Here is a 22015-nt window from a genome sequence, read left to right as displayed (position 1 = left end):
TGTTACTTTTTAAAGTTCACATTACAGAGGTTGTTCTGACGCAGCAGTCCACACACACACACACACACACACACACACACACACACACACACACACACACACACACACACACACACACACACACACACACACACACACACACACACATAACTATAATACTGTTTGCAGATATTCTAATAATGTTGTAAGAAGTTAAACATTATATATCAAATTGATTATGGTGCGCTCTTCTGCTGAAGCTACTTAGTGTAGCACTTAAAACTTGGTGTACCTAACATGAGGCAAGCTAAATTCAGTTATTCAATTACAATTACTCGATTAACACGTTTTTTGTGGTATTCATTTTGGCAGTACTGCTTTTGAATACTGACTGCTAACAAAAATGGGCTGGTTTAAGTTAGGATTGCGCTGGATTGTGTGTAACCTTTTTACAGTTTGCAGTTTATCTTAACAGAGGTTGTTTATTCTCTCTAGATTTCTCTATTTTTGTACTAACCTGTGATGTGCATCTGCAGTTTACAACACCCCATCACACCAATCATCACACCACATGTCTGCCATGTTGTTGAATCTGCTACAAGCCAACATATGACAGTTGGAGTTATGAGGTGCTTTGAACTGTTCCAGATCTGGGCTTTCATTTTTTGTTTGACTCGGGCACTGCTGCCAAATAAGAATATTTTTTGCATTTACTGTATCCTGAAGCAGATCTATTTGAAGCAGTAGTCAGTAAAGAGTATATAATACAGTGAAGCTTGTAGCTGAGGACAGTATAGAGGTGGGGGGGGGGAAAGATGGTAATTTGTCTTAAACTTTGCAAGTTTTGAATGCTTAAATCATAGTGTAGTGTAGTAAATGGGGCACTTGAAAGTGGTTGTCAAATAACCGGGTTACGTGATCAATGTAATCAATGTTTGTAAAATATGTATCTTTAAATGGTATGTGTCAATAACATACATTTCAAATTTGTCCGACAGCTAAATGTTGATCAGAACATGTGACTAGGGGGGTGGGAATTGAAAATGGTGAATTTGTCCATTTATAACACCAAATAAGGGGGTTGTTTATTAGAAAAGCCAATAGTAAGTTGAAAGAGTGAACATAAGTAGTAGTAGCTTAAGGAATTGGAAGAATTCAGCGATTGTGTTGTTAAAGAAAATATAATATAAATCGCACCTGGTTTTGATGTACAGTGTGTCTTGTCTGGATGCCCTTTTGCTTGTAGACAGTTGATGGTTATCACAGTGTTGGCTTGAAGCGTTCACCTTTGATGGGACATACGAGTGTCCATGACCGTGACTATTTTTGGATTATTGGCTTAGTAGCATCGACTATCCATTAGGGTTTGTTGTGTTGTGCACTTGTTGCAGAGGCAGAAATGGTCCACTATGATTACAGTGTGGTTCCATGTTTTGCACATTTATCGGAAGTGGAAACTGCAACATGAACACTGTGTAACTATTGAGTAATGTATTCACGGATTGGCCTCTTGGCACTTTCACGTAAAGGAAATGTGCAGAAATGTAATGTTTAGCATGCATGCCATGCTTTTATAAATATGTTAACTTTAAAAATAAATCTACTAAATGAAAACTCAATTAAAAAGACCTTTCATTTAAGTGCCAAGATACAGCATAATTCCATACATTCTCATCTGCAAACTGCATTAATTTAAACAAAAACACTATAATATCAGTGCACTTCAATTGTGCTTTAATAACAGATCTTTGCTGTATATGTATGTCCAGAGTGTAATCTAGATAACGTGCCATTTCACAGCATACAAATCTGCAGCATCCAGGAAATACCTATGAAAAATGTGTAATGAGACAAAGGTTCAATAAATATTGGTCACCACGGATAATCCAACATCATTGCTTTCATTAACAAAATGGTTTCTTTTGAAAACATATGGAATTATTGCTCTGCTTTATTTGGAAATTGATTCATATCTTAAAACATCCATTAAAACACATTGTTGATATGCTTTTTGAGTATGAGTATTTCTTCAAAGCTGACTTATTTTACCTAAAATGCCAGTGGACATAATTTGTGTGAATGAAGATGATTTTCAGCAGTGCATTATCTAACGGACAGAAAAACTTCTCTAAAAAACAAATGCCAGGGATTATTGGTCAACGCTTGCAAGATTATTGTAAAATAAGATTTCATGAGTCAGACATCGAGTTTCCATCGTTGCCACTGCAGGGTTCAACTGAAGGTGTGTGATGTTTTGTTTTCCTTTGACCCCGCCTCTGTTGTCTCACAGCCACCTCTGGTGCCCTACAAAACATACATTACATGGTTGCATTACTGAAACATGCACTTGTCTGTTATTTCAAATCATTTTATTACTGTAAATAAAATCAGTTGATTGGGAATTTATCACCAGGAGAATCAAATGTCATGATATAATATGACGTACAGTTTAATTAGTTCAGCAGATTTACCTTGCCAGCATGTCCACTGCTTTTTGTGTAGCTTTTGTCTTCTTGTGCTGAGGACCATACAACAAACTCTGGACCTCCAGACACTAAAATTAAAAATATTATTAGTATTAGTAAAAAATAATGACAGCATGGTGAGTGGTCAATGGAAGATGAGAGGTGCAACTTGTGCCCAGAGGGGAATAAACTTCCTAGCAACATGTGAAGGCACTAAACATCCCAAAATAACCTCTGTTGCAGCCAAAGGTTTAGAAAACACCTGTGCTGACCACTCGAGAGTGTCGGGGCAACAAGGGGGATCTGCTAGATTTATTACGAGGACTCTGAGGTAGTTAACATATTTAAGATGCAGCCTGAGCCATTTTCCACCCTGCATTTAGTTTGGTCCAATCAAATGGGAGGAATGAGCAAATGACTTCCATCTGTGACATAACAAAATATTGCCTAATTTAAAAGAATCCAGTCAACTTTTAAATATAAACACATGAATATGATAACACAGCGTGTGCACGTATACAGTTGCACAACAGATAGATAAAAGCCTGTCATTTCTGCAATCCTCATAAATAACAAGCTGTGAAGAGAACTTTGTTAAAAGTAGGGAAAGAGGGAGCGAAAAGTTTCCCTCCTCACCAGAGAAAGTAAAAACAATCTGTAATCTGGAACAGATCCATTTGGCCTCCTGAATGTTTTCACTGTTGCTAAGGTTGATGTAATGGAGGGTCTTTTTTTTTCCAGCAGCACTACAGAGGAAGGGATAAATGTCAAGTGTATGTCTGTGTGTGAGTGAGCCATTGTTCTCTATGTTTTTTTTTAAGTATATCTGAGGTTCTGTATCTTCTGCATCAGCCAGGTTTCCTCTGGAAAAACAAAAGTTATTTATTAAGTGTGCAGATGGTGTCATGATGACAGGGAAAATGTCCTGACGTGCTCTGTGTCACGGCACTTCAGAAAGGTTACAGCCGGCCGTGGTGTGGAGAGAGTGAGTCCTGATATACCCTGTCAGTGGTACCCTCTCTGCTCTTAAATGTCATAACAAAACAACATAGCAACTGGGCTCCTTTACTTACAGGCATGCCATTACTTGTATGAAGAAACCCCCATTTACTGTTGTATTTTAATGAGTGGTGGGCTGCAAAACTGAGCTCATACAAGTGCAAGCGCAAACAAGTGAAGTCATACTGTATGTGAAAAAAAACAAGGAATAAGAAAAGAAATAAAGTAAAACAGTAACAGATATAGAAGAGTTAACACGGTCAAATGAACTCAAAAGTTGCATGTGTGCTGAAGGACATAAGAATGTCACTTTTGTCTGCCTCACTAATTGGGGTCAGTGTCCCTTTAATTGACAGCAGTTAGCAGACTGCCATTCTGTTCCCACAGTGTTGTTGTCCATCTGTCAGGCTCCATCCAGACTGAGGAAACACAAAGTCACTGTGTGTGATATTTTACACCAGCCATGGCAGCTCTGCACACTTCACCCTTCCAAGATTAGCATGCATCTCTGATAGCACTGAGCTTAATGGAGGCTGGTTAAAATAGCTCACCTCAATCTGACAGGGACTCTTTGTGTTTATTTTGAAATGGTGTAAATGGACACACCCACTGACTCCTGCCCTTTTATTAAGCCCTCCCAAATGCAGCACTTTGGCAGGGACAATGTCATATCCATCATTCTTAATATGCGTTTACAGGATGCAGCCAAGACAAACATTAGTTGTGTTGTTTGTGTTCTGTAACTTGTAATACCTTCCTCATGTTCCTGTGGGCCTGCTTCAGTCTGCCCTCACTCATATCCACACTTCCTATAAGCTGAAGGGAGTCTGCTACCTCAGCCGACAAGTCCCCAAAAGTAGATCTCTTTGTAGCGAGAGAAGCTCTCTGGATCTCCACACATCTCTGCAATGGTACATTGAAAATAGGTAAATCAGCTCTCTCCATCAGTGGTGGGTGGGAGACACATCAGCTCTCTGAACAAAGGGTGTGGAAAAATCTGCTTTGGGGTTTAAAAATGACATTAGGAAAATATGAGACTCTTTGCCTGGAGGAAATTATTATTGTGGCTTTGTCTGTGTGTGTGTGTGTGTGTGTGTGTGTGTGTGTGTGTGTGTGTGTGTGTGTGTGTGTGTGTGTGTGTGTGTGTGTGTGTGTGTGTGTGTGTGTATCTGTAACCTCTTGCTGGCCACTGAGGAGGAGGAAACGACAGAAATCATCCTGGGCCGTCAGAAAGGCTGGATCCTGTGGACCTGCACAGTTTTTATACGCACTTAGACTCTCCTCAAAGTAGCTACCTGCAGAGTCTGCAGCAGCATGGGGAAAAAAACACACAACATATGCAGGTTAACTTGAATTCTGGCAATAATACCAATAATAATAATCATAAGTATGAAATAAATGTAAATAGGATTTTGAGATTTAGATGTTATGTTTTACATAGCTTGCATGAAGCATACGTTTGCCTCGAGTTTGAACTTCAACATGTCTTCAATGAGACTATTAGAAGTCTGGTTTCCATAACGCCATCTTATAGAATTTCACATACAGGAAGATGAACCCTAATTAACCCCTTAATGCATATCGCTGAGGCCTAGTCTGTGTCTGAGAATAAACTCACCATTGTGATATGGCTCTGCTGAAGCTGAAAGGATGAGGGCCAAGCTGTGGGAGATCTGAGCCCCCTCCAGCTCCTCCGGGTTGTGACTCATAGCAATGGCATGGGCCTAGAAGAAACACCCACGTGAATTACGGCGGATCACATATCGCCAAATAAGAGGTGCTGGAACGTTACCTAACAACAAAGCCTGGCACCATCTCAAGAAGCCCTTATTTGTTAATATACAGTATGTTGTGCTGTGTGAGTGGTATGCCCCTTGCCTTGGTGAGATGCTCTATGGCTCGGTCCAAATGACCTTTGTCCTGTTCGATGGCAGCCATGTCCCTATAGACCGAACACGTCTTCTCTGGCTTGCCACAGTCCTTCAGCCATTGCAGAGACTTCTCACACTGTCTTAAGGCCTCCTCTGGTCTGTTCTGTCGCCTATAGACCCTACAGAGCAAAAAAGGACATAAAAATGGAGGGACTGTCAGAGACGGAAAGACAAGAATAAAGACAGCGTCCAGGTCAGCCCACTACAGGAGGCAGCAGTAACAGTAATGATTAGAAAGTGTACCCTTCAAGTAGATTGTCTGAATCCATGTTTTTGAAAACATTTGCTCTTACTCTTTAACCATTACAGATTTTATGATTCAAAATAATATCTAATAACACTCTTTATTTACAGAATCACTTGAGTACAGTATATACCCATAAGCCTGTTACCTCATAACCATGAACCTGTTTTACATTATAGAGGTAACTGCTTGGTCTCTAGCCAAACCCAGATCCTGCAGAGTGGTGAAGGCTTTTGGCTAATGGCTGCATTTGAGGCCTGTTGTAATGCAGACTTCATAAAGGAAAGCTTGCACATTAGCCCTTTTTTAATGTTTTGGGTTGCATCCTTTCACGAGTCTCTAACTGTCTCCTCTGGGACTGAAGCTTACACTGCAACAACTTCACATTAACTGCAGCTTCTCACACTCTTAACAAATAACCCCTGCAGTGTGTTCAAACTCTCATTCTAAGGTTACATACACACGATATATCTACCATCAAGATCTCTGTCCACATGGGCTTTCGAGGACCGTTTTAGAAATAGTTTCCATTCCATACTAGATGCCTGAAAACTAATATTACATAGTATTCATGTACACTGGGCATGCAGGAGCCGGTGTAAACAGGAATTAGATTGGTTGCTTAGTTACAGAAAATACAACGGGGTATTCTGTACCCTAATAATTTGAGGTAGTCCTTGGTACTTAAAATATTCCTCTATATACTCTTTTTTTTATTTACTTATTTACAAGGCTGCAGGTCTTGCACGATCTATCTACCATCAAATTTACTTTAAAATGAACACCTACAGATCACAGATTTAATACATTTTAGGTCAAGAAATTTGATCAACACACGTCTCTGACTCGTTTCCCCTTGGTTTCGTTGTTGTCTGTTCGCACACTCGCTAGCTCTGCCATGTGGCTGGAAGTCCCTGTCGCACTGGAGAGCACTTATGCTTTTGTTCGTTTACAGTTTCTTTGTGAACTTCACAATAGTTAGCAGAGCAAAATAAGCATTGATAAGAAAAGGAAAGTCCATCACCCCCTCAGACACGCAAACGACCACATGGAAATGCTTATAATGCTGCTGGACACGCATCTCTACATGTGTTGTGCTACCAAGTGCACAGGCTTCTAATGTTTTGCTGATTCACAAAATAGTGTCTTTGCTTTTTTCAAAGAGTCACTTCTTTTTATACTGTACTTTGGGGTTGCTTGGGCCTCTACAGAGCAACAGGGTGGGTGGCTGGGGGAGAGAGAATGAGACGATGGCAGCAATAACCACTGCAAGGACTCTGGATCCCATCAGGCTACTCTGCTAACATCTTCAAACCATCTAATGGACTCTAAATTTAATTCAGCTCTTCAGTCAAGGGGTTGGCTTTTCTCAGAGGAGGCAACACTCACTGCTACACAATCTCTAGCTACATTGTTGTCACAGGAAAGCCTTTCTCACAGTATTCCACATCCACACTGAGCAGAGTATGTGTTATCTGAACAACAATTCACTTGCGTACAGATCAATCTGTAACAGCATGGCATTTGATTTATGGTTTTATCCAATGTGCCTTCCAGTAACATGAGTACATACAGTATGTTTTAGCAGGGGAAGTGTGTGTGGGAACCTAAAGTCTAAGTTTTACAGTATTATGATATGCTCACATCCCAGGACCACATGGATTTGGATATTCATGGCTCTGTGGTTAAATGCCAGCAGCACAGGTTACAAAAACACTTTGTTTAACTTGAATTTTCCCATGAATCTAGGATTATCCTAACATGCTGTGATGGATAGAAGGAATGCCCCGCCCATAAGTGTTCATGAGGCAGGCACTTCAGGTCCTTTTAGGGCAGCAGCGATGGCTGAAGCAGAGCTACATTCCAGCATGGCTCGAGTCCTGCCATTCTGCCTGCATGGACAAACAGAGACAATACCCCTCTATCCTCTCATTCACTCTGCATCCTTACGCATTTCCCGGCAGGACGGTAATATGCCACATCCCACCGAACTCTACCATGACTCCACAGGGCAGGGAATTAATATAATTATGGATTTGTAGATGTGTTGCCAAGCAAGCCACACAGCCCTCTTTTGTAAACGTTTCAAGAACACAGTTGACGTAAGTTAGCTGTGGGCTTTCAGTCGGAAAATGACACAGCAAGGCCAAGCTAAAGTGAAAACAGAGGGACAGAAACATAACAGCCTTTTTCAGCAAATCTTTGTGGTGCTTTAAACCAATGGAATTGTGATTGATGAGGCTTTTTATTGAGTGCCTCAGGAAGATTTCGGTAAAAGACTATGGAAAAAAATACGGAACTACCTGATCAATCTTGGGTAGTGACTCTCTATCATGGCCATAAGAGATAACATTACATCTAGATAATTAGCTACCTTTCTGGAAGGAGTACAGGCAGACGCTGGATCCCAACCATAAGAATACCTCTGGAGTTTGGCTAATAGTAACTATGCTGTGTGTTTATACTATGACTGTGGATCAAGTCATTAGCAAACGTATACACAAGGAAAGCGTAACCGGGCATCTGATTAAAACAACAGCACAAATTCTAAATACTATTTGCAGTTGGTGAGTGCAATTCAATAAATCTGATGTACATGATAATTAAGTGTGGAGAGGATATGGAACCTTTTCAATGAATTTAAACCATTCTAAAATAATGTATCATTTTAAATTATTTTAGAAGTTAAATAAAATATGTTGACTAAGATGTGGATTTATGACAGCTGTTATGAATAAGTGAAGAAAATAAATGATCTTAGCAGCAATGGCCAAGGCTGAGAATATGAGAACACAGAGATATAAACCTACCAATAAATATCCCATCTAGTTGATCATAAGTGCACACCTTGAGTGAGAATCTAAAGCCGAGCAGATTGTTTGGACCGGGATCTATAAGAGAGCTGAGCATACTTTATTGTTGCAGGCTTTGATGGGAAAATCCCCCTCCATCACAACAGTGTTGACTGACAAAGCTTTAGAAGCACGCCAAATTCTTAGTCATCAAATAACAAAAGAGATTTAGCAAGCTTACACACCAGCCAGAGTCTGCACATTTTTTCAATTACACACATCATGTCAACAAACTCTGACTCTCTGAAACAGACCAAGATGGCAACATTTTCAAATTCCTGTCAGTGTAGCTAACCTCACCCACTGATAAGGCTTGTTCACTGAAGATGCTCCAAAAGTATTGCTTCAATTTACCTAGCAACAGGATTTTCAAAACATTGGGCAATACATAAGCTTGCCTGTAAGATGGGGTCCTCTGTTATTATACTGTCACCCTACTCCTGTCTTTTCTTACATACTCCTTTATTCTAAAACTAAGAAAGAACATTTAAATTAAAAAAAAACTGATCCACATTTTGACAGGGAACAAACTTTGTGAGGGTGTCAAATGTTTTGAGGGAGACCACTCATGAATTTTTTGTTCTCCTTTTAGCTCTGATGGGTTTTAGAACTCCACACAGCTTATAGCATGGATGATACATGTACTCATGTGGTATATATGCTTTTAGACATCAGCAGGCTGATCTCAACCCAGGTAAGAGTATACTTTATTTACCGGTGACGCTGCTAATTTAACCCACAGTGATCTAAACTATGACAAGTAGCTGCTATTTTTAAGTTGCCAAGCCACAGACTTCCCTTAACAGACTATCAGTCTCTCCCAGACCCGATGTCTCTGCTTGGTGTCACCACCATGATCCACTTAGTCTTTAATCTTTTCCTGAGCATGTAATACTGCACTTGGGACCTCTTTTGTCAATACTACCACCAGGTTACAAATGCATATTGTAAAATGGTAGACACAAATCAATAACAACAGGAAAAAGTCCTCTCTTCCATCTGTGCCTCTGCTTGAGCATTGACTGGGTGAGTGGACATGCAGAAACAAATCAAACCCAGCAGGTCTGTAAGCATCATTATAACACACCCACGCTGACTGCTGAGTGGACTGGACAACAGTGGGAAATCCGGATTTGTTAGGTTGTTGTTTGTTAGAGAACATGAGACCACGGGAAAGGTTGATTTCATGCCAGTTGACATGAATATATCACCACCTTGTGGCCAAACTTATATATAAGGCATTGCATTTAAATTGGAAGGGTCTGAGAAAAATAAATCAGTTATGATAACAGTTTCAAAACAAATGTAATACCATCCAGGCTATACTCAGATCTGGAAAGACCTGCCCTGTTACCTTATAATTGGCAAAAGCACCAAGTTTGGCTAAGGTATCACATACTATGGGCTGCAAATGCTGCATTAAAGCCTTATTTTGTCAACGTATCTGCTGTGCACTGCTACTAATAGATTCCTAGAAAATCATTTTTTCCCCCAACTGAACCTGGATAGACCGGTGGAGATTTCCAGCTCAGTCTTCATCTTCTCTTCCTGGTTGATGCCACTGAGTTGATGAAGCTCCTCAAGAACTTGTTCTGCCTCCAGAAAAGAAGATTCTGCCTCCTCAAGAGTAGAAAAGAGTCAAGGACTTTTTCAGCTTGGTTATTTGAGTTAATACTTCTATTCAATAGCATACATTATTGTAAAACATGTCATGGCAAGGATATTTGGTTGTAAGCAGTGAAGAGCCTCCCTTTGTGAGGTGTACGTTCAGGAGACACATAAGAACCTCCAGCTTTTCCCCTCTGCCGGAGGACACGGAGGGGCAGAAAGGCAGCAGCTCTCTGGCCATAGCTGAGTGCTCCAGGGCCTGAAGTCCCCAACCTCAGGGAACAAAGAACCGTCAATGAGTGTAAGTTGAACAGCATCTCAACAGTAACCACAATTAACAATCCTTTCCTTAGCTTATTGAAGCAAAGAGCAAACTAAAACAACTTGTTAAATTACACATGTAGAAGCTTAATCTCTAAAACAAATACTACAGCTACATGGATTGATCATACTGACCTGAAGTGTGTGTCAGTTTTGAAAAATCATCTTACACTCTTAAACACATCAGGGTTACACATAGGTAAAACAACAGGTTCCTGAATTTCATAATATGCCGTTAAGATTTACAATGTGCTCTCAGTATTATCATTTTACCATTACCTTTGAACTGGAAATATGCTTTAGCCAGTCTGGCATGGGCCTGGGCCAGTTTGAGATGCCCATCCCCATATACCAGCCTACACAGAGCCACACAACGCACCAGGTCCTGGATGCAGGCATCAAACTGAGGAGATATGGGAAATAACTTTCAGGATCATCTCTTGGAGCCCACTGTACCATGAATCTAAAACAAAATCAATAATACTTCTGTTACAGCTGAGAGCCTAGATTAGAATTTAGAAACTAGAATCAATACCTCACCTGCCTGTGTGTCGACCTAAGTGAACACCTTATGTACGAAAACAGATCAATTTGAGTGAGTGTTCAGCTAAAATGATACGTCATTTTATGATAACTCAACCAACGGAAAATGAATTGCTTATAAATTTGATTGTCAATTGATTGTTTAAGTCCAGCTTATTGGGTTTGAGGATTTAATGCTTTTTTATGTTTTATATCATTGTAAACTGATTATATTTTGGTTTTGGCATGTTGGTCAGACAAAACAAGCTACCTGGAGAAATATTTTTTGACTAATGGAAATGATGGTAGACATTTTTACTGATTTACTGATATTTTATTGAAAAGAATCAATATAATGAAAATCGAAGAAAAAAATCAGGACTAGTCAATAATGAGTGCCTTTATATTCACATGAGTATCGTGGTAAGATGTTTTGGATTTTTCCGGTTACATGTTGCTCACGTAAACATCTTGTTCTGTGTTAAGAAACCTGGATACTGTAAGTCCTTAACCTTTTGAGAAACTCGGATATGCTACCTGGAGTAGGGACTGTGGCATGTTAACACCTCATCCACCATTCAGATCCTTCTCTGCTGGTCAAGAAGGAGATCAATCAAAACACATGCACATCCACACAGATGATCAGAAACACCTGGATACTATGATAATGTATACAGGGATATGAATAATCACGTTTCTTGTGTTCCATGTAATGTCATGTCATCATATCCCGGATAAGACTCAAACCAGGATAAGACTCAAACCAGGATAAGACTCAAACCAGGATAAGACTCAAACCAGGGTGATAATGTTTATAAACCTTGTCAGTGATATTTATGAATTGCAGCCTAAGTAGTGCATTCAGCTGCGTGAATATGATGCACAGTTACCTAAGAGTCGCTGCCCATCTTTCGGCGCAGGCTGAAAACTCACCTCTTCAAGAAGTACTACCCTGAGCCTTCCTCGTAGCACTTATTGTATTCGTATTAGTTGTTGCACTTACTGTATTCATATTCGTTAACTGCACTTATCCTATTCGTAGTAGTTTGTAGCACTTATTATATTCGGATTAGTCTGTTGCAATTATTGTTTTCGTAGTAATTTGCCTCTGCACTATACTTTTGCTCTGGTTTATGCTTTAAGATGCTTGTTTAAGAAAGGAGATGCACTTATGACTTCTGGTGACTAGTAGTTCTCTTGAATACCTATGTTGAATACACTTCCTGTAAGTCGCTTTGGATAAAAGCGTCTGCTAAATGACTGTAATGTAATGTAATGTACCTGCAAAATACCCACCTCTTGGTTGTCCTCATGGGCCTGAGCCCGGTTGTCAAAGTATTTGAGCTTTTCTTCAGGTGCCATCATCATAAAATCCTTGTGAGCATATCCTGTCTGAGGGGAACTCAACACATCTGAGTAACAGGGAGGAGATGCTGTCTCGCCCCTGTTGGTGCTTCCCATGCTTTCAGGGGATCTACAAGTTTGGGGAAACAAGGTAGGTCAATGCATTTTTGGAAAAGGTGGAATTTGAGCATCTGTCAAGCTGAAACCCTACAAAGATAAATACAGTTTGGGACACATTTAATACAGGAGTTATTGCAGATATGCAACTCTTTTTGTCTTAAGTACCATCAACATCTACCTTTACTGGCAAACAACATGTCAGAAAGAAGTAATCACTCACTCAGAGGAACTGGCTTTGGTCATTGCGTGACAATCAACCATCTTTACAGACAGTCAGTGACGTATGCGTTCTGTTCGTTTGTGTTTCCGTGGTTACACGTAGCGACCGCCCCGGAGCGTCATTTACGTGACCACACACACTAACGCTAACTGTAGCTACGCTCTCTCTGTTTCACCGAAAATACTACCACACCTTAGGTAATGGTCCCTTAAAACGTGACTTAAAGCATTTCACCTCAAGGAGCTAACCTCCTAGACACTTTTTTTTGTGGACTGTGATGTCGTTGCGGGAGAGTTTCCATTAACAGAAAGTGTTGCTTACAGTGTTGCACAGTGTACAGAAGAAAGTGGGGTGCATTCAAGAGCCGCTATGTTGTTAAACAATAAAAAAGATGTGTCTTCAACTATAATTATGACCAGAGTTTCTAATTAAACAGAGAAATAAAGCTTATGTTTTTAGGTAGGCACGTACACTCAGTGTGATTGACAGCTTTGTGTCTCCTGTTAACTGTTAATAGTTTGACAGTTCACACCAGTATCACATTTTTTTACACCTTCATCTTTTTATCAGTTCATATAATGACATGGAGTAATCCCCAGTGTAACTTCGAGACTAACTAATTAGAGTAATTTGAAACACCTGCGTGCAAGACCTTTTTTAATTTACTATGCAGCAGTACATCACAACAAATGGCATGATAAGGGCCTTATGGCAGGCCATTACTGCCTGATGTTCAGTCCCTGTCTTAAAGATGGCCCCTGTGTCAAAATCTAGTTTTAAGAGCTTTATTTTGCCCTATGGTGCAAGTTCCTTAAATATTGTGTGTTAATCGATTGGCCACACAGTAAGCCTTTACCTGGGGCCAGGTAGTACTCCAGCATAGAGAATAAGGTTCATAATGCACAGAGGAGGGGGTTAATGGTGGGTTAACAGTGGCTTATCATCTAAATATTAGCCCAAGACTTTCAGCTTTACTGAAATTCCATTCAATCTAAAGTCTTTAAAACAAGGTGGAGATCTTATTAATGCAGGCTTTTTACGAGTAATGTTCAAATGCATGTGAAAACTCTTCACGTTTTGAAAATATGAATTGTAGTATTCTAATACCTCCACAAGATGTCAGTATAGTAACACAAGAGTCCCATTCCTAGATATACTGTCGTTTTTAATGTTGTGCTCAAGGGAGTTTATAATTTTGATGGATTATAATATTGTTTTGCTCTTTTAAGAAGTGATGGCTGGGATGTTGGCCTCTCCTTAGGGCATGCATACTTCAAAGTGTTTCTACTCCCAATATGAAAACCCCAGGGCCACTGTTTTTCTTTTTTTCAGTGTTATCCAAATCGCTTCCTCAGTACTTATCAGACCATTTAGTTCATATTTTCTCAGACCTTCCTTTCATCACCTACTCATGCCAGCAGTCTACAAAATAATAAAAATTGAATTACAATTTTTCTTGTCAAGATTTTTATGATGCCATTTTAAAAGCATCATCATGAATAGAAGGAAAACATGCAACGTTGTAAATCAATCAAAACCATATATGACTGTAACAATGACCAGTTGTTCAGACTCAGCTGCTAATAGCTCATTAGTTTTAATGGGTGGGTGCTAATTTGACCGAAGTAATAGTGCACAGGTTTAGAGGTGCCATTCAGAGAAAATGGTAAACAATCAACCTGACAGATTCAAGAAGTTTTGTAACCTTTAGTAAAATGCACATTTTCCTACAGTGCTTTCTAACTGGTTGTGGTTTCCTGTAACTACACTTCCAGATATTTAAAAAATAATGTTATTTGCTACCAGAGAGTCTTTCATCCAAATCTGTTTCAAATAAAACAGATTAGATCTTCAGCATAGCAACATGCTTTCCCCTCTCTTAAATTATTTATTATATAACAAGGAGTTTACGATGTATTTCAGTCATTCATTTTATAATGTGCATACAATTTAGTAATTGCGTATAAATCTAAACTGTAAGTATAGAGGGAGATGAAGAAATGTAAGGGTTTTCAGGATTGAAATAAAATATTGTTTTAAAAATACAGATAAGCAATACTTGTTCCACATTATTCTGTATGTTTGTAGAGCTTAAATGCTATATGCCAATATAGCAAGAAGAGGAAATGTACATTTCCTTGTGAAAATATCCTTTCTTACATCAGCGCCCAAAATCCAGCCAAATAAACAAGAAGTTACGTCTCTGTGGCTGCTTTGAGAAATTGGTCTCTGGAGAGAGATTTCTAGGTTAATTTATTCTGTGTCGGGCTGGCAGTATGTTTACTGTCACCACTTTTAAACTCGGGGCAGGGCACATTCTGTGTGCAAGACTGCCTAAGATAACTTCTTATGGCTCCTTGGGATGGCTGCTGCCGGTTGATACTGGCAGGCCATGAGACAACCCGTTTATTTGTTTGTTTGTCCCGTGAGTTTTTGGCTGGCTGTTCAGGGCTCTGTTTGGCCCCGGTCCCTGTTGGGCTTCTATTTCTGAAACCCAAGTGGCTCTTAATGAAGCTCGTAGGGTTGGCATGGGCCCTCAGCAAACGCAGGCCTGATCAGACCCTTCTTCTTCTGCCTTGGCAGCCACACTCCATTTGCTCCCTCTGGCTTCCTAATTTAGTAACGGTGGGTAAAAATATGTGCTAACGAACAAGGTCTGGTATGTCAGGCTGGCGTCCAGAGAAGAGGGAGAGAGGAGGGGAGAGGGGTAGAGGAGAGGAGGGTGTGTGTGTGTGTGTGTGTGTGTGTGTGTGTGTGTGTGTGTGTGTGTGTGTGTGTGTGTGTGTGTGTGTGTGTGTGTGTGTGTGTGTGTGTGTGTGTGTGTGTGTGTGTGTGTGTTTTCACAGCAGGCACCCAGTGACAGGGGTAGAGTCACTCAGACCTCGCTGACATCCGTGTGTTTGCGTAAATGCGTAGACATTCAAGGGAGCGTGTGGGGGTGGATGAGAAGAGGTGGAGGGTGAGCACTTAAAATTTCTCACCCTTGCCAAACACTTCTAATCATTCTTCTGTTTTATTCTAACAACACTGTGAGACTGCAAGGCTAACCTATGGTATACAGTGCAAATGGAGATTTTAATGAAAGAGATGCATTTCCTCTAAAGCTACTATCTAATGGTGTTTTACACATTGTGTGCAGTTTTCAGAGTCTGGCTTAAGCATCTGTAAGTGACATACTTTAAAGTTGAAACTTAGGCACCATAGCTTGATTTTAAAATCGCCTCACATTGTGATTTCTTTGGTAACTCGGTGTTTTGGTTATTTTAAGCCCAACTGTTATGTTCTGTCAATGAAACATTAAAGTGTATAAGCAGCATCAGTTGGTCATGCTAGCTGGTGTAGCACTGTTTTTAAATATCCTCTCTACAGACGTGCAGTCACATCTACTACTTTGGAAAGAGTTTTTTAATAATGCATACTTTATAAAAGGGTGATGAGTCAATACTTGATAGATGAGTAAAATGCCATTTGTTAGAATTAATTTGGGTTGCTGGGTGGTTACATCAGCTAACATTTTAACAATATGTAGAATGGGCAAACACACATTGTGACACATAAATTGTTTGTTGAGTGATTTTTGGCTGATGTATATCCTCCTCTGTTTAAGTTGCTCTTATCTTTTTATATGGCATTTTAATTTACCAGTATGGCCTCTCCCACTGATGACTCCTTACACCACTTACTTTCTGGAGAAGAGCTTCAGAGAATCCACACTATAAGGTATGACTTTAAAACGATGACACCTATAAGCCATGACACCTCAGTGAACATTCTGAGTTTATGCATATGATTTGAATTGATGTATTGCTCACTGCAAATGATTTCTGTTCCGTTCAGCCTATGTGAGGGCTTACTGGATCTGTAAGGAAACCCTTTTACATGTGAGCTACAGAGCTTCCTGATTCAACTCTATGTATACTGTAGGTTTAGCTACAAACCATGCAGGCAGCGGAAGAAAAACATACTTATTTAATGTATGTTTACCCTATTCACCTCAGACTTTCAAGGTTCTCAATTTTCCGTGGAACTGTTCCAACAAACATTAACGGTGAATAACTTGATTGAGGCATTTTCAGTGAAAGACACAGGAGAAGTGGTTCCAGTTAACTTCCTTTTAGCCATTCAATATATCTGAATATTTTATTCTGAGAAAATGTTTTTTTATTAAAATGACTTTGAAGAATTGAAAGTGTTGGCTCCTAAAAAAACAATACAATGTGATGGTAAAATTAGCTTTTAATTCTTTGTTTTGGAGCTTAGAGCATCCACTGCCCGAGTCTGTGCTTGTAATTACTCCATTTTCATCTGTCAAGACACTCAACCATAGAAATCGGCCCTTGAGCACTTTAGCACTTGCCCTTCCTGTTCACAGTTTAAGAGGCTCATGGCAACCTTGTCAACTTCACTTGTAAAACCAAAGCTTTAGATGAAAACAGAAAACCTCCTTGTCTGTTGGAAGGCAGCACCAGCAGAAGCTCTAGATTTACAGGCACGATAACAGCTGCTCAATTAATAAAAAAATAATAACATAATTAGTCAGGAAAACTGTGTCTCATTTCTAAGGGAGCGTGGGTGAATTTCTTCAAGCTGTGCCCTGAACTTTTGCCATACAACTGCACGGTCACAGACTGGCTAGGTAACAAACCACATTACCACCAGTTTATGCAGAAGTGTTATCAACACGCAGCACGATTACCATAACTGGTGACTACGTTGGCCTTACTGAGATGTATAGAGATTAAAATATCTGCACAATTGTATTCCTTGATTGGATAGTCATGCATCATTATGGGTTTGAAACCATAAAATGTGTGTTTCATATTGCTTTAGTTTAATATGAGTCTCAATAAGATAATAAGAAATATCATAAATTTGGAAAACTCTTTTTGGAGATAACATATCAGTTTTATAAAGACATAATTTGTTTGTTTGATAGTTCCCACGTAGTAATGTGCTAAAAAGGCATTTGGGACCAGTTATCATAATGTCTTGATGAACAACTCTACCCAGCTAAGTGCTTTACCTCTAAACAAGAAAAGCATGAAAGCAATTTGGATCCATTTCTCAGATAAACACACAAACTCTGCCGTGTTTGGAGTAGTTTTTTGCTTGTCAGATATGTCACAGTTATTTGTTTGTACCACAAAGTAGCATCTATCTTTTATACAGCTGTCCCCACTTCCTGTGCTAGTCAACCCACAGACACCCACCACTCAGCTATGAAAATCAGCCCCTTTCATAAGAAATAGTGTTTAGTTTAGAGTAGGAACTGACAGAGTTGACAGTATTTATTGTGACATATATGTATATAGTTTCTTAGATCGTTGTAAAAAAATAATAAATTGCTCTTTATCCCAGCTTTTGTAGCAATTCTGGATTCATAAAGTGTGCCACTACCTGTATGGAACTTTCTGATATTCCTCTGTTATCTTTGAGATCAGTAGAGTGCATATATTTTCAAATAAATTCCACATTTAGTGAAAACAGGCCCAATTCTATAGCTGTAAAATTGCATGAGTGGTTTACCACTTTAACAAAGTTATCCTAGTCTGACTTACAGCTACTATGCCGATGTCTTCACAGCTGCTGCACTTCAGATAAAGCATGTTATTTGCACAAAGAATAAGAAATGGGTTTCCGTAATCAAAGTATTTGTGCAAGTAATGCCGCTGTAAAGAAGAAGAAACAAAGCCAGGCACTTAAGCCAGGCACCCCTTCCTTTGAACTGACTGAAGCTGTCCATAGCAAAGACATGATAGTCACAGTACGATGAGATAAGCTCTCTTTCCATGCAGCAGCATCGCTCCATGCCAGTGCTTTGTTTAACAATAGTTTTGTATTCGAATGTGAATTGTTCTCTGCTATAGCAGAGACTTAGAATGGCTTAAACTTGTGTTTATCCTTACCCAAACCTTGGCCTAATTTAAAGCATATGCAGAAAACAAATCTAGCATTGTTTCACCACTAAATCTTCTTCTCTCCCTTCAATTCAATGTCAAAATCAAAGATTACGGAGAGCTTTGGAGGTGATATATTGCCATTCTTTGTTTAGACAATGGCACACTAAACCAATAACTGTGTTTTGTGTGCTGACAGCGTGTACGTCCCTTCATTATTGCAGTTTTAGCAGCGCTGTGACAGGGAGATATGTGTATGGGGGAGTTTCATCTTCTTCCAAAGGCCCTGCAATCAAGCTTTAGCTGCTAAAACATGGATCAGCAACTATGTAGAGGGGTTTGTCTGTAACTCTGCCCCCTCAAACACTCAAACACAATGATAGCACTGCCAAGGACATCCCTCCAAACGATGAGAGGAAGAAGCAGCTCCTTGTCTTTGATACACTGTAGTCCAGCCTTGTAACACCTTGTTGGTAACTAGGGGGAAAGTCTGCAAGTCGCCCATTTGCTCACTCAGAGTGCTGCAATTCACAGATTATTGTGCTACAGTGGGGTCCACCTTTCATCAGCTTCTCTAACTAAATGTGTAAAATGTACGATATATGTGCAGGAAAAAAGAGAAACCGAGAACCACTCTGTCCAAAACAATGTCAGCTTTTGCAGTTATATGAACTTTACTTTTTTTTCCATCTCACTTTACGTAACATATAATCTGTAATGCACATTAAATGTCCAATGAGTCAACCATTTATATTTCAAAGGTCTTTTTCTGATATCATGATGAGAAAACTCACTTTTAGCAGAAAATTGATGCCTTCTGCTTAAAGCTAAAATGAATCACTCACACTTAAGAATTGGCCAAACTCCACATTAAACCCCTACTGATATGAATAAACTTCCAGAACGACTGGAAGCAATGGTAAATACGAACATCAAAAGAAGGGTTTTGTCACCTACCTTTTGAATATGAATGTGAATGAGAGGCAAAATGTCTGCCTGTGGTTCTTTGACCTTTGTGGCTCCTCTGCTGACTTGGTTCGGGTAAGTGCAGGTTGTGTGATGCAGTGGTATCAATAATGGAAGAAAGGCAACCCCCTCCCTCTGGCTGCTATGTGGGTCAGAGGAGGCTCTCGTGGATGGGAGAGATTGATGAAGAGCACCAGGGAGAGCGTCGGAGCGCCTACCTCACAGCGGTGCAACCCAAGCCGCTCCCCCTGCACTTGTTCAGAGGCCCCCCTCCTGAGCTGCACCGCCTGGCGCTCTTTAAATGACCTTCAAATTAGCCTTATTTTTCAGGGCTCCAAACCCTTCCGGGTCCTTCCTGGAAGGATGGTTGGTCTTGTTCTCACTCTCTTTCTCTGCTTTTTCTTTTGTTGACCATAGAGTAGAAAACAATAGAGGAGTGGAGCTTGTGTAACAAAGGTGAGTGATTTTCACTCCTGTTGTGTCTGTGAAGTGAGCTGTTTCGTGTTCCCGATTATGCCATTTTTAATAACACACACACACACACACACACACATATCCAAGCACATGCAACTTTTTACCCTTTCATAACAGCTACTCTTTCCAACATACACTATTCCTTTGTCAAACATCCTCATTTCAGCATTGGCAGACAATGATACATGTGGTGTTTTGAGAGGTTGGGGTGCGTGATGGTGGATTGGAGTCACAGTGGGATCCTTCTTCCACTACATCACAGAACAACACTCTGTCAAGCCAGCCATCCATCACTACAGCTGTGGTTTATGTACACACAGCAGGTCATGCTGGTCCTCTGTCCATATCTGATGCAGAGCTCTTGATTACTCAGAGCTCTTGATTACTCATCTGCATTAAGAGAAACACCCCTCTCTAATGGAACTAAATGACCCAGATGCTGCAATTTGCAAGGTTATGCTTTGATTTATGAACTTTTCCAGCAATTTTTAGGATGACTTGTTCACAATTTATGTCTATTAGGTAAAACAATCTCATCTTTCTACACCTGTGACAATATGTTAAGAGTAAAGAAGCTTCCTGCAGACTCACCTCACCAATCGACAATATTCAGCTTATGATAGAAACAAACGCTTAATCACTCACACAGTGAAACTGTTAGTTGATGCTTAGCTAAATCTACCTCCGAGCTGTGTAAACACCAGCGGCCTTAAAGGTGACCTTATACAGCACATGCATATGTTGCACCCTGTGGGGAAAAGCTTTGACTTTTGTTTCATTTTTATACCACCGGGGTGAAGCTCTACTCCCAAGAAGACAATATAGTACATCTCCACACATTACTGGCTTTATAAATGTTATTTGCACAAGTGTCAATTTGTCATAGGGAGCTTTTTAACATCCTCTCCTTGTTTTCACTGACCTTTTCAGCGCATGAAAACATAATGTAGCGATTGCACAACATTATGCCCTCATCGGAAACCTTTCTGGAGGTATTAAATAAGAACATATATTCATTTTCACCATAAAATTCAAAGCAATGTCTTTTCCCCTGCTTGCTTTTGCCAAACATTTGGAGTTAATTCTCCAGCTATCGTGATGGAAAATCGACAGACGGGATTGTAACTCACAGGCAGCGAGAGAGTTGGAGAGCAAACATCAAGGGGAATCAAGTTGGAGAACATAATAAGTCATTGTGTTAGCTGTGTGAAGTGAAAAAGATGGTGTGAAAATAGGCAGGAGGACAGCCAGAGGTGGGGCATGACTGATGGCTGGGAAGGATGGGGGCTTGTTGCTCCAGAAGGGCAAACTTGGCCTGATTGATTGGTTAGTATTTCAGAGAGGCCCCATGCCCATTTGCTTATGATTCTGCAATGCTTTGGTAGCATTTTGTAGAAGGAGGAAAGACAAATGATGAAAAGCAGCCAATGTCCAGTAAGATGTCAAATTATTGGGTGTTAATTAGCAAAAAGGGTCACCCGGCCATGGGATAGGTCATAAAGGTATTGTTTAAGCTGTAAGAGTGCTGTTAAGTTCTGAATGCTGTCTTATTATGGTAGTATTTCATTTCATATGAAAAAGGTGGAGATGTTTCATGGGGAAATTCAACCAAATTTGTAGATAGTTTTGGCACTTTAAGTCACGTAATTCACTTTCCAATGGTAAATGAATGTTATACTTGTCACAAATGGGGCAATAATACCATTACAAATATTTTAAAATGCACAAACCTATATCTGGAGAAAGTAAGGGACATTTTTGACGTCAGGCTTACAGCTCTGTTAGGCTGTACTTCGACACAGCGATGCTTAAATGAATTGAGATGCTGACTTTAGCATGCTAATGTGTGCACAATCACAACATGATGCTGTTTAATGTTTAACAAACTCACCATCTAAGTTTGGCTGATTTAATAATTGGCGCCAAATACAAAGTGCAGCTGAGGCTGATGGGAATGTTATTTTTGCAGGTATTTCGACACGGATCAAAGTATTGGACAAATTAAATTTTTAACCTGATGGAGGCGCAAGATGAAAAGTTAACAAGGTATAAAAGTTACTTCATACACAAATG

General features: G+C 39.9%; 1 protein-coding gene across 1 annotated transcript; it reads right to left on the bottom strand.

The window, feature by feature from the left end:
* Nucleotides 1-137: 137 nt before the first annotated feature.
* ttc23 (tetratricopeptide repeat domain 23) lies at nucleotides 138-12628 on the bottom strand. Its single transcript, XM_054619503.1, has 11 exons — nucleotides 12606-12628; nucleotides 12203-12395; nucleotides 10679-10802; nucleotides 10195-10351; nucleotides 9972-10097; nucleotides 5322-5493; nucleotides 5062-5167; nucleotides 4620-4747; nucleotides 4197-4346; nucleotides 2451-2533; nucleotides 138-2283 (listed from the first exon to the last, which is right to left on the bottom strand). Exons 1-11 carry the CDS (start codon nucleotides 12626-12628, stop codon nucleotides 2169-2171), a joined length of 1377 nt encoding a protein of 458 aa, XP_054475478.1. The 3' UTR covers nucleotides 138-2168.
* Between the last annotated feature and the right edge of the window lie 9387 nt (nucleotides 12629-22015).

Source organism: Anoplopoma fimbria, chromosome 19 (genome assembly GCF_027596085.1).
Source record: "Anoplopoma fimbria isolate UVic2021 breed Golden Eagle Sablefish chromosome 19, Afim_UVic_2022, whole genome shotgun sequence".
NCBI classification, from domain to species: domain Eukaryota; kingdom Metazoa; phylum Chordata; class Actinopteri; order Perciformes; family Anoplopomatidae; genus Anoplopoma; species Anoplopoma fimbria.
Note: the sequence above shows the minus strand (reverse complement) of the source record. Positions and strands in the feature narration are given on the sequence as shown.

Bases quoted from the DNA above. Each gene is read 5' to 3' on its own strand.
- ttc23 (XM_054619503.1), bottom strand. From the start codon at position 12,628: ATGACCAAAGCCAGTTCCTCTGA. The intron at 12,396-12,605 runs GTGAGTGATTAC...CCAAACTTGTAG, and splicing joins ACCAAAGCCAGTTCCTCTGA to ATCCCCTGAAAGCATGGGAA. The intron at 10,803-12,202 runs GTACATTACATT...ATATCTCCTCAG, and splicing joins AAGAGGTGGGTATTTTGCAG to TTTGATGCCTGCATCCAGGA.